The sequence below is a fragment of the Herpailurus yagouaroundi genome, unplaced genomic scaffold (genome assembly GCF_014898765.1).
Source record: "Herpailurus yagouaroundi ecotype Mexico unplaced genomic scaffold, PumYag 196, whole genome shotgun sequence".
Lineage (NCBI taxonomy): Eukaryota > Metazoa > Chordata > Mammalia > Carnivora > Felidae > Herpailurus > Herpailurus yagouaroundi.
In genome coordinates this window covers 22,577,082-22,590,174 of record NW_024412427.1, presented here as the reverse complement: position 1 = coordinate 22,590,174, position 13,093 = coordinate 22,577,082, and the positions used below count along the sequence as shown (strand labels likewise).

At 38.5% G+C, this 13,093-nt stretch overlaps 1 protein-coding gene and 1 long non-coding RNA gene across 4 annotated transcripts in view; one reads left to right on the top strand and one right to left on the bottom strand.

The window, feature by feature from the left end:
* LOC121012486 (uncharacterized) overlaps window positions 1-13,093 on the top strand; it is a 166,017-nt gene that overhangs the window by 146,735 nt on the left and 6,189 nt on the right. The window lies entirely within an intron of this gene.
* ANKEF1 (ankyrin repeat and EF-hand domain containing 1) overlaps window positions 1,543-13,093 on the bottom strand; it is a 25,719-nt gene continuing 14,168 nt past the window's right edge. For all 3 annotated transcript variants that reach the window (XM_040447692.1, XM_040447693.1, XM_040447694.1), the window contains 5 exons: window positions 8,270-9,092; window positions 6,249-6,475; window positions 4,719-4,882; window positions 2,696-2,830; window positions 1,543-1,851 (listed from right to left, as the gene is read on the bottom strand). In XM_040447692.1, coding sequence (XP_040303626.1) covers window positions 1,693-1,851; window positions 2,696-2,830; window positions 4,719-4,882; window positions 6,249-6,475; window positions 8,270-9,092 — 1,508 coding nt within the window. In that variant the 3' untranslated portion in view covers window positions 1,543-1,692. The remainder of the gene's footprint in view (window positions 1,852-2,695; window positions 2,831-4,718; window positions 4,883-6,248; window positions 6,476-8,269; window positions 9,093-13,093) is intronic.

Below are 13,093 nucleotides of genomic sequence, written 5' to 3'. Positions count from 1 at the left end.
AGTAGTACACCTCTAGTGATAGCCAGTTTTATGTCCCAATTTGGCTAGGCTAGGTTATAGTACCCAGTTACTCAGTCAAACATTAATTGTAGGTGTTGCTGTAAAGGTATAGGTGTAGGTGTGGGTGCAATTAACATCTACAATTAGTTGGCTTTATATAAAGGAGATTATCCTCCATCATCTAGGTGGGCCCAATCCTTTCAGTTGAAAGAACAGAACTGAGGTTTCCCTGAAGAAGAAATTCCACTTGTGAACTGTATGGATAGCTCTCACCCAAGAGTTTCCAGCCTGGACTTCCTGATGACCTGCCTGCCAGCCCCCATAGTCATGTAAGTCAGCTCCTTGCAATACATCCCTTTCTCTATCTATCTATCTATCCATCCATCCATCTATTATTATCATCTATCACCTATCTATACTACTGGTTCTATCTCTCTGGTAGAATCCTTTTCCAAGTATCTTCTGGCTCAAATCCCACTTGTAAGTATTCTTGGTAGATCTCTTAAATTCCCCACTTCTCCCTTGCCCACCTTGCCCATGCCTTGAGAAAAAAAAAATCACATGCAATACCTAGTCCTTCTTTATCATATGTATATTTTTTTGGCATCTGGAAATTTCGCTCCAAGTTTCAACTATTGTATGAATACTAGTTGAACTGTTTCTCAATTGCACAGGACCCTGGGGGCACATCCTCCTTGCTGGGGAAATGCTTATTTTGTAGTAAACAGAAGATAAGGGAATGCACTTTTAAAGTTTTTGCTAGGGGGACTCAGAATCATAACTAATACTGTAGTTGTTATCTTAGTTTGGGTCCTTCCAGAAGCAACCTCGAGACAAGGGTTTAGGTGTACATATTTCAGAGGTGACCTTGACAAAGATCTGAAGGTATGGGAGAAATGTGGGAGGACAGGGAAGGGAAGGCTGCCAATGAAGGGTGTGTTATCAAATTACCACTGCTGGCAATGTGATCTTAACCTCTTGGGGGAACTTGAGCAGTCAATAGGAATGCTCACTTCCAAACATTCCAACCAGAGCGGTGAGGGAGCAGGGGTGTTAATACACTGCATCTGTTCACTCGCTGGTTGAGAGCTGCTTCTCAGAGGCTCTTGTTCTCGTGTATTTGGGCCCTACTCTACAAATTTAAGTGTCAGAGTCTGCCCTCCAGCATCTGAATATTAGGCCTGCTTCAATCAAGGAGAAAGGGATGGAGTGCTGACAGTGTCTGCTATAAGTGCCAAAGCTTATTTGACCCAGGTATCTAATATATACCATGTACGATGGTGTGTAGGAAACAAACTCCTTCCTTAACAGGTTAGAACTACTTCTCTTCCCTACTATTAAATTGTTTTCATCAATTTCCACTGGAATTATATATTTAGCAAACATAATGGGTGTACATTTTGTAAATTTTTTGATATAATGTTATTTGAAATAATGTTATATTTATAACCAAAATGCCATTTATTCTACTACATCCTTAAAGAAGATTAAGGGGTTTATCCAGAATGACATGTAATTCATTGCAAAATAAAATACACCTTCTCTAGATAGCTCAGAATATTTATAGCTGTTAAAGCAAAAACAATTATTTGGTTACAAATTCTTAATTTGTGGATTGCTTTGACTTTGATGGAAATACCGACTTTCTCCCTGGGCCTCGAAATGTTGACCCCAAGAAGCAACTGCTATGATCTAGGTCTTGAAGGCAGCTTCCAAGGCTTGAGCTTTCTCTGTGATGTTCTTCTGAAAGGGCATCATGAAGTCCTCAAAGTCTACCTCATAAGTGAACCTCTCCCGCCGCAGCTCCCTTTTCCTGATCAGCTCTGCTGTTGTGGCTTCAGGACTCCAGATCTTAAAACAAACAACCATATCCAGAGCAGGCATGAATACGAAAGCCAGCCAAATACATCAGTATCCATACAGTGTCCAGTATGATTAACTTAAAACTATCAAATTTACTTCTAAATCTATTTTAGCTTATGTGTTCCTCTTACATGAGGAAGAGGAGTTACATGGGCATCACTAATTCTGATGGAGACTGTTTGGACATCTGAAATGCTTTTCAGTTACCTCTGATGATCCTCTGCTGTTCATTTTTGGGATGTCAAAACAAGGAAGAGATGGAATTAGAAGATCATTTGGGTTTGTTACCTTTATGTCTTATGGGGAAGTCATAAGAAAATTATTTTCATAGTAGAAGGAAGAGGGGGCTGGTGGTCTCTTATTCAGCATGGCTTGATGGGGATTGGCAAGACCACTCTTGTTCTCCAAAGATGTCTCCACCTCTTTAATTGTGGATATTTAGGAAGCTACTGAATAAATCCAGTGTTGCTTAGTATGAAACTCTCAAGTGAGATGGTAGTAAGAGTACTGGGGTCTGAGGAGTACCAAGAAAATGTGTCTATTGAACTTGTGACCAAATGGGGACAGGGAATGGCATTGACCAAAGAATACTTTAGGTTTTCAAGGACAACTAAAATGTTAATATAGAAATAGTAATAGAGGAAACCAGATATTGGAAGCTAAAGAAGGTAAACTTACTGAGTTGAAGCAGCAGGAATTGGCAAAAGGATACCTTCATATCATAACTGTGAAAGATAATCTTTGGACATTTGTTTGGGTGCTCTGCATGAAATGTATTTAGAAAATGATATGAGTTTACAGCATGTTATGAAGATCTTTCCAAAGTACTTACGCTCCGTGGAATAAATGTAATATCCACTTTCTTGGTATAACCACTGGTAATCAGTGAATTGAGATAAACCACATTATCCTTATGCACTTTCTTTTCCTCTGATATGGCTGGTACATAAACTGATGAAAGTGGTTCCTGGAAATGAGACAAAAGAAAAACCAACCCTATCAATTGCAAAAACCTATATTACACTTTTTTTTATATTATTTGTTGTTCTGTATCTTGCTCTGAAGCCAAGTAAAAATAAAAATGTTACTATATAAATTATAATTTGAAATTAAATAGAATATTATAACTTTGGATGGGGGAAGATAACTAGTTTGCTTTGTTTAACTCTACTTTATTAGTAGTATTGGTAACAGAGCATTTAAGTCTTCAAGATACCCATTATTTATCTATGGTCACTGATTAACTAGAAAAATTAAATTATCCTACTAAAATGATAATGATGTATGTAGTAGAAGCTTAGCTGATTGATCATCCTTCACCTCTGGCCATTCTTACTCTCGTCCCCTCCATGTTTATTACTCCTTACTGTTGATTGTCCTCCATGTTTGTTATAATCCCTTCACTCTCTTCACTTCCTACCACCTTACGTTTCTCCAACCCTTTCCAATTTCCAATTCCAATATTAGAGCTTTTCCTTTTTGAATTTCATCCCTGACCTATGTTTGCCAAGGATCACCAGAGATTCCTCCTGCTTCCCTAAAAGAAGCTTCTAGCCTACTTAGAAATGCACTTCAACTGATGAATGGATAAAAACATTGTGGTTTATATACACAATGGAATACTACGTGGCAATGAGAAAGAATGAAATATGGCCTTTTGTAGCAATGTGGATGGAACTGGAGAGTGCTATGCTGAGTGAAATAAGTCATACAGAGAAAGACAGATACCATATGTTTTCACTCTTATGTGGATCCTGAGAAACTTAACAGCAGACCATGCGGGAGGGGAAGGAAAAAAAAAAGGTTAGAGAGGGAGGGAGCCAAAATATAGGAGACTCTTAAAAACTGAGAACAAACTGAGGGTTTTATGGGGGGTGGGAGGGAGGGGAGGATGGGTGAGGTGTATTGAGGAGGGCACCTGTTGGGATGAGCACTGGGTGTTGTATGGAAACCAATTTGACAATAAATTTCATACAAAAAGAAAAAAGAAATGCACTTGGGCTTCGCTGCTAATGACAAAGTCTTGATCTCTCAGTAATCTCTATGGGCAAAAACCTTAAACTTCTGCTGGTAGTTTAGAGGCACCCACATCACTCCAGATTACCAGGAACAGTCACTTGACACTTTTAAAACTTCTAGAGTCATTCTGCAGTATATCCAAGTCACAAGTGGCCCCATATCCCAGGGTTGATTGGTAGTCATTAGAATCCCTTAGGGGGTGCCTGGGTGGCTCAGTCAGTTAAGCATCTGACTCTTGATTTCAGCTTAAGTCATGATCTCATGGTTCATAAGTTTGAGCCCCACATTGGGTTCTGTGCTGACAGCACAGAGACTGCTTGAGATTTTCTGTCTCCCTGTCTCTCTCCCTCCCCTGTGCTCGCTCTCTCTCTCTCTCTCTCTCAAAAATAACCATTAAAAAAATAAAATTCCTTAGAAGGAAGGTTAAGATGTGTAATGAAAAATTATGATACCATAATGAAGGAAAAACATGCTTTGCTTCATTAATCTCACCCTACTTCCCTGTCTAGGGTATCTCATCAAATCTGTATAACTCAGAACCAAATATATACATATCCAATGCCAATTCTTTTTTCAACATTCTAATTGTGTTTGGCTGAACCATCTTGGTTTTTACATGGATTTTATTTGCAATGAGCACTTTTTAGACTTTTCCATACTAGGAATTTCTTTGCTAGCTATTTCTTTAAAAGTACTGCATAATAGTGCTGACAATACGGGTTGTATATTATTGTGCCCATGCTGTATAACCACATGTACATAATGACACTGCCCTACCCCCCAACAAGTTTTTAACAGGTTCTAGTTACTAATGGGTAGTCCATTGCTTTTCTTACCTCCTCTTTCTTAATTTCAGGGCCTTCAGTCTTCATTTTAGGAGGTGGCTTGCCTTTCATTTTTTGATTTTCTGCTGGTTTTGGCAAGCTGTCCAGCTTTTCTTGAATCAAACTAATTATTCTATAGTCAGCATACGCCTTTGCAATATCCATAGCAGTGTGCCCTGTTCAAGACATAAATTCAGAATAACAATAAACAGATTGATAATAAGCCATGTAGAAAACCTCAGCACATCAGCCCTTAGCATACAGTAGTAAAGGTGATTAGTAAAGCAAATGGTTATATGTAGGGTCACAAAGCTAGATCAGATATTCTCTAAGGTGGACCCAGCTCTAAGATCTCATAATTTAAGGTGCCATTTACTGGCAACACAACCTTTTCTTGTTTTTGTTTTTGTTTTTTTTAAGCGTGTTTCTTAAAAAGTTGATAGGAAATACTGGCATGATATTTACATGTGAATATTTGATTGATGGTTCTCTTCCCACATTGCGTACATTTCCTTTTGTGTGATAATTTTACATTATTCTCCCCTTCCCATGATATAAGGAGGTATATTCAAAAAGGCCTGAGGAAGCTGGTGTCACAGTGTGCTGTGCACATGGCTGGGTATTATGACACCTGTAATATCCTCAGGCAGACCTAAAACAATACTACCAGTGACTCAGAGGAAGCTGAAGCAGCCAGAAATATTAATGCTCTCTCAGATCAAAAGGAAGCAACAGCCTCCACTATAAGAAAATGATACCTCCAAGCAATAAGGTCAAATAGTTATTCAAATTTTTATTTATTCTTCAGGTGTGATATAAGCTAGGCCTCCCATTTATGTCCTAGAGAGAACCTCAAATTCAGGAATTTGTTCAGCTTTGGAAAGAATCCACATTCTACAGTCTTTAAACTATGTCATTTACTAGGAATTGACAGTTCTAACAGTGTGAAAACTCTGAACATTGGTGCAAGCCCACAAACTAATGCTTATAGGACTATAGTGAAATAACCACAGAAATTAAGAGTGGGTAATTAGAGGGGTGCCTGGGTGGCTCAGTCAGTTAAGTGCCCAACTTCAGCTCAGGTCATCATCTCACGGTTTGTGAGTTCAAGCCCCACATCAGGCTCTCTGCTGTCAGCACAACACTCTCAAAAATGAATAAACATAAAAAAAAAAGAGTGGGCATTTAGAAATTTTTAGATATATTTGATAGAAGAATTTTCTGTCATTTTAATCTAGTGATTACAAAAACCCTTGTATTTCATGTTTTTTCTCATTTCATTTTCTAGGAGGTCACTTTTTCTTGTACTTTACACAAGTATCCGTCCATGACAGATTGCAAACATAAAGCACTGATCCTTTCACACCAGTGATTGAGAGGCACTCCACAGAAAACCAACTTGTGTACCATTCAACTTAGGCTTGCGTTTGCAGTAGTAACTCTCACAGGGAAATGTGGTCCTACAAGAATAGAATCAGAAGAGGTTTGGAATCTAAATTCTCCTTTTCTGACTGTAACTATATCAATGATATGAACACATACCTTTTCTATTTTCCAGTTGGAATTTAGCACCGATATCAAGTAGGTATTTTACAGTATCCAGTCTGCAGCTCTCAATAGCCCTAGTTAAAGGAGTGGTGTTGTTGATGGAGACCGCGTCTATCCCAGCTCCAGATTTTACAAGAAGCTCAACAATATCTTGCTGGCCTGTGTGGCATGCAAAATGAAGCGGAGTCCACAGGAAATTATCTGTTGCATTAACGTTAGCCCTATAAAATAAGACAGATGCACAAGCTAAATATATGGGTTGTTCCAAGCATTGGAGGCTGAACGTGCAAAGCCAGATTTCATACAGTTGTCCAGCTATAAACGAGGGAAGCTCTGAGTAAAGTTAAACTCTGTGCCATAATTTTTCTTGACTCGTGCTCTGCATTATCTGACAGTCTTAATTTTCTTTGCATAAATACACATTTTGTTTAGTTTTTAAAGGCACTTAGATCCCAGGGGTTATACTTTTTGCAAAGGTTAAAATTAGGGAAAATTATATAACTGGATCCAATGAAGGTAAAAGCTGATAGGAAATATAAAAGTCATGTTATTTCACTTTGAGTCTACTTTCTCTGAATGTTATAGATTTTTAAATGCACCTTCATTATTAAAATTCTAAGCATCTAAGTGTAGTATTTTAAATGTCAGTTCTTTTTAAAAAAAATTCACTGCTGGGGCGCCTGGGTGGCTCAGTCGGTTAGGCGTACGGCTTCGGCTCAGGTCATGATCTCACAGTTTGTGAGTTCAAGCCCCGCATCGGGCTCTGTGCTGACAGCTCAGAGTCTGGAGCCCACTTTGGATTCTGTGTCTCCCTCTCTCTCTGCCCCTCTCCCGCTCATGCTGTCTCTCTCTCTCTCTCTCTCTCTCTCTCTCTCTCTCTCTCTCTCTCAAAAATAAGTATTAAAAAAATTAAAAAAAAATTCACTGTCCAAAAGTTCAAATTCTCATTAATTACTTTATACTCCCTCTAGATAATATACAAATTTGAATGCTTCTTTGACCTTCGCCCTTATAGTAATAATAATAATTTTTATCAAATATGCAATTGCTTTGCTAATAAGTGATTTACATATTTTAAATGATTTGATCTTGAAAATCTGTGAGCTGAGTCCTATTAGAGCCCCATTATAAAAATGAGGATATGGAGGCACAAAAAAGTTAAGAAACTTACCCCAGGCTATTCAGCTATGGTACAAGAAAGAATTAAACCTGAGAAGTTGCTTTAGATTACAAAGTTAAATAAAAATGTGATGCTTTGATATTTTAAAGATATTTACAAATGAACCATGGAGGTTCTGGAGGAGAGAAGGGACATGTCATCATGGCCATTGTAACACTTGTTTAAATTTGTTAGGATCCCCCCCCCCAACACATACACAAGAGACAGATTAAAAAGCAACATGTAAAATGAATAAGTTCTAGAGATCTACCATACAATAGTGTGATTATAGTTAATATTGTATTGTACACTTATAATTTGTTAAGAGGGTAGATCATGTTATGTTTCTCCTACAATAAAATTCTTGGGGCACCTGGGTGGCTGAGTCAGTTTAAGTGCCTGACTCTTATTTCTGCTCAGGTCATTTCTGCTCAGATCATGATCTAGGTTTGTGAGTCTGAGCCCCTCAACCGGCTCTGTGCTGACAGTGCAGAGCCTGCTTGGGATTCTCTCTCCCCATCTCTTTCGGCCCCTCCCCCCACTCACAGGCAAGTGCATTCTCTCTCTCTCAACAATAAATAAATTTTAAAAATTATCTTGGTAATTTAAAATAAAATAAAAAGTGACCTACACACCATGTAGGTAAAGCTCTCTAGTAAAGCAACTTTGTGCATAGTTGTTATTGGCAAGCTATCTGTGCGTACACACATTCCCAGGTTCCCATTAGCCAACTTTCCCATGCAAGGTCTGTCTCTAATCTAGATTTCAGAAATGAAGCTCTTTCTTTGCCCTAAAATTCTGGAGTTGAATATAAAGACCCATGAAATTTAAACCTCACTCAAGAAAGAAAACCCACCCTTTTTCAAGAAGAAACTTGACAGCATCCATGTTTCCACTGGCACATGCAGTCATTAGTGGTGTTTTGTAATAATTATCCTTCATATCCACAGGTATTCCTGATTCAAATGCCTTTTTCAGAGAAGCCAGGTCTCCTGCCTTGGTGACGAAATTAATATTTGAAAATACCTTCCCTGGATCATCAATGTACCAAGCAGAGTCATCCTGAATGGGATGTTCTGGTGGATGGTCTCGGTTAAACCGATTGCAATCAGTTATATTCTTGTAGGTTTCAATCATGTAATAGGGTGGCCCGCCATCACTCCATTGGGGAAATACGTGGTCAGGGATGATGCAGATTGGGAGGGGTAAAACAAACTTGCCTTTCTTTACCTTTTTGGCCATCCCTTTTTTCTTTTTCTTGGGCCCATATGATCCCAAGACATAAGCCTTGCTTAAGTATCTGGTTCCTTTAAAGAAATCATTAATATTGACCCCACCTCCCCGTAATTTTTCATGATATTGAGCTACCATAGCCAGCTGTTCCGAGGTCACAAAATCTTGCCTCTCCTCCAATGTCAACACGAAGTCCTCCTTGCTGACTGTCCCATCACCTCTGTCCACAAATGAAAAGGCTTCCCGAAGGAAAGTCTCATGTTCTAGCGACCAGTCATGAAGTCTAAGGGCCCAGAGTGGATTCGGATTTTTGGCTCCTGGCCGTGCCAGTTTATTAGCAGTTCGCTCTGCCCGCCGTATTTCTTTGTTTGCTGCTTTGAAACCGCCTTCTTTGGCCACAGCTCTGGGTGTTTTATGATCTAAGTTCTTCCATTTCAGGTCACATCCTAGAACATGAAGCATCATTATTATGAATATTGCCCAGGCATCTGCATGGCTCTGAGAATGACATTCATCAAACCCTTTTCTTAATTTTGATTAGTCAAAAATTTATCCCCTATAATTACCAAATTAAACTGTGATTTTTTTTTTTTCTGTGAGCTTCACTTTGGTGAATTCTGAAATATGTTTCCAATTTATGTTCTCTGCCCCTAAAGAATTAGGACATTGATCCCTATAGATATTTGAAACAAATATCATTTTGGCATACTTGCTAAGCAGACCTGCTACTAAAAAAAGAAAAGAGTGAGGGTAATATTTGAATATAGAAAGAAGCTGGGTTCAGATAGCTTACTGGGCCATTAGGAACTCAGAATGCTGCAGCTGCTTCTTTTTGAATGATTATGACTGCAAACCTGTGTACGATCTTAAACTGTATTCCCCACAGAATCCATTTAATTTCTATTGATCTGCTGTTTTGTGATAAGGTCATGTGAACAACCTAACCCAGGAGAAACCAATTTGTTCATCGAATCTGAAAGACTTCCAGTATTACATTTGTGCAAATCAGACACTAAAATTCACTTTCCTTCTTGGTCCCTTCCTTAAAATGATGACACCAACATTACACGTAGGTATTCCCCAAATAAATAAACTTCTCCGGGTACATTGGAGAGTCGGCTTAGTGCCACTGGGAAGGTCGTGCTGTCTATAGTAAGTGTCTTGAGACATTAAAAATCCGTTATGTATATAAATAAGTCAGACAATGAAGAAGCTCTTTCTAGTGTTTTGCATCTAGAAGAAGCCTCTCCTGGTGCTTTGCCAACATCACATAATCAAAGAAGATTGCTCCCCAATCAGTATGCCTACCAACGAAAATGTACAGGTGGCTGTGTGCAGAAATAATGCATGCCCTGCCAATACTTCATAGTTGTATTCCTTGTCAAAAAGAAAATTAGTCACCAGTGCTTTTGAAGATTGATACTTCCTTTGGTATTGTCAAACTGAACATTTTATACTAAGACTGATAATTTTAGTAGTGATAGAAAAATTCAAAAAGAGTATTATGAGAATAAGGATTCTAAAATTTCTATATTAAACAGTGACTTATCGAAAAGGGGGCCTGAGGCTGGTCTCAACAGTATAATTCCATAGCAACTTCAAGAATGCTGTTTTTATTTAGCTTTTTCGCTTCTTCAAGGTGTCGAGGGGTTTATCTACCATCTCCCAAGCCACTGCTTCTATATTCACCCCTAAGGATCAAAGGATCTTAAAGCTGTTTGATCTTGCCTTCTTATGCTCCCAGTTTCCTCCTAGTTAGAAACCTTTGTGTGGATAAAAGTTTCCAACATCCCAGCTTAAAGATCTGAAGGTGTTTTTTTCTCCTCTGGCCTTGGGACTTTTTATCTCCTCCCTTATAATTAGTAAATACAGATCCATTCATTCCCTTTGTGACTTATGATCTGTGGTCGAAGGTACTCAACTTACAGCTAGTGTGGGCTGACAAGCCAAAGGCCCATGAGAAAGAGAACTCTCCTGGGGTGCTTCCCTAGAACTGTTCCCAGCTCCCTGCTTCTGCCCTTGCATATGACACTCACACTGCTTACCGGGACTTGTAAATTGCTCTAGCAACAGGAAGAAGATGGTTTAATGTGGGAAACAGTCCAGCCTTCACATTTAAGTATAGAAGACACTAAACCCAAGGAGTTAACTCAGAAAAGATCATTTAATTGTTAATGCATTGTTTGTTGTTGCTCTGACTGCCTTAGATCTAAGATTCAAAAGGTGAACATGTAGTTGGTAACACTTCTGTTATGGAATTAGGTCACCCACATAGGATCTAGTGAAGTGGTTGTACCTCCAAACATGCAAGAGAACTTAGAATACTTTCAGCCACTTGTTTTAGAAACACGGTTTAGGGGCACCTGGGTGGCTCAGTCGGTTGAGCATCCGACTTTGGCTCAGGTCGTGATTTCATGGCTTGTATGTTAGAGCCCCACATCGGGCTCACTGCTGTCAAGCCTGTCAGTGCAGAGACTGCTTCGGATCCTCTGTCCCCTTCTCTCTCTGCCCCTTCCCAACTTGTGCTCTCTCTCTTTCTCAAAAATAAATAAATCTTAAAAAAGAAGAAAACATGGCCTAGTCTTATGATTCTGCCAGGAAGATGAAACCTTTCTGTGTCATTGGGCAAGGCCTTTGGCGTGGCCTACGCTCTGGCCAAATGTGCTTCTCAGTTTGCTTTCTGTGACTTTCTCCCAGGAGTATATAGATGATAGAGAATGTGCCTGGTGATGTTTGTCCTAATAAGAAAGCAGTTAACATGTTAAAGTTGAAGAATTGTCTTAATCTGGGCAGATCTTTTGTTTTTAGAAATAAATTATGTTAAAAATGCAATATCAGGAGCGCCTGGGTGACTCAGTTGGTTAAGTGTCCAAATCTTGATTTCGGCTCAGCTCATGATCTCATGGTTCGTGAAATTGAGCCTTGCACTGGGCTCTGTGCTGACAGAGTGGAGCCTGCTTGGGATTCTCTCTCTTCCTCTCACTCTGCCCTTCCCTATGTGTATGTGCACACACACTCTCTATCAAAATACATAGACATTTGAAAAAGAAAAAAAATGAAATGTCAGAATAAACTGCTGATAGTGACAAATGTGCAAACAAGACTGATGAGACTGTTTATGGGACAAAAGTTGCATTTGATACATGTTCCTTTCTTTATTTGTTAAAAGTGTTTATTGGGGGACGATGAGGGGGAAGAGTAGGAGTTTGTATAAGTTCATAAAAAGTAAACGTGAATTCGTTATTGCACTATTAGTTACACAAGCACATTAGTTTATTTATGTTAGTGGTTACAATATAGGATCTCTATGTCTCAGGGACTCCTGAGATTCTCTGTCTGTGTAGAGGACAGAAAAGCAAAAGTACTTTCTCTGCTGTATTCTAGAGTCATAGGGCTTTAAGTTTTTGCCTATTACTCAAACTGGGAAAAAAAAAAAGCAAAAAACCAAACCCATTACTACAACGTTCAGCAGAATGCAGTTCCACTTTTCACAAAGTTAAAAACTTGTAATGTACATTAAGTTAGCATGTAATTGACACCAAATGGATCCAGATCTTTAAACTTAATTGGCTAATATTCCCATTTTAAGGACTACATTAAGCTATACATGCATAGTTTATATTCCTAAATTAATATATTCATTAATTAATTAATATTAATATATTAATATATTAATAATTACCTAGAAGCTAAAGGTAAACCGAAAATAAATTTCAAATTTTCCATGAAAATTTTCATTTTATCTTTCTCCCTAAAATATTTCCCCTATAATTTCAAATGATTTAGGAAAGTTATCCTTGACACAATTGAACAATTTTTTAATGAAATAATTAAGAATGCAGACTAAAAGACATATTTTTCAGTGTTCGTTCTTCAGATTGGTGGACATTTTTAAAAGGACTTTAAAAACTATAAGCATTTTAATAATTAGCCGACGTATGAACAATCCTCTTTAGATTTTTTTTAAAAATTTTTTTTAACGTTTATTTATTTTTGAGACAGAGAGAGACAGAGCATGAACAGGGGAGAGGCAGAAAGAAAGGGAGACACAGAATCTGAAACAGGCTCTAGGCACTGAGCTGTCAGCACAGAGCCCGACGCGGGGCTCGAACTCATGGACCGTGAGATCATGACCTGAGCCGAAGTCGGACGCCCAACCGACCAAGCCACCCAGGCGCCCCAATCCTCTTTAGATTTTTAATGACAACTTAAAAACATTTCAGAAAATGAGTTTTCATCACTTTAAGACCTGATTCATGATTTCACAGAAGGTAGAGTAAGAAAAAATTTTCAGTTTTCTTTCTACATATATAACTGAGGATGGGTTATTGAAAAAGATACGCAACTGACAAGTGGCAGGCCCAAACTGTCTGCTCCTCTGCAACATGGGTAAATCATAACTGCTTTAAATTTTTTTTTTCAACGTTTATTTATTTTTGGGACAGAG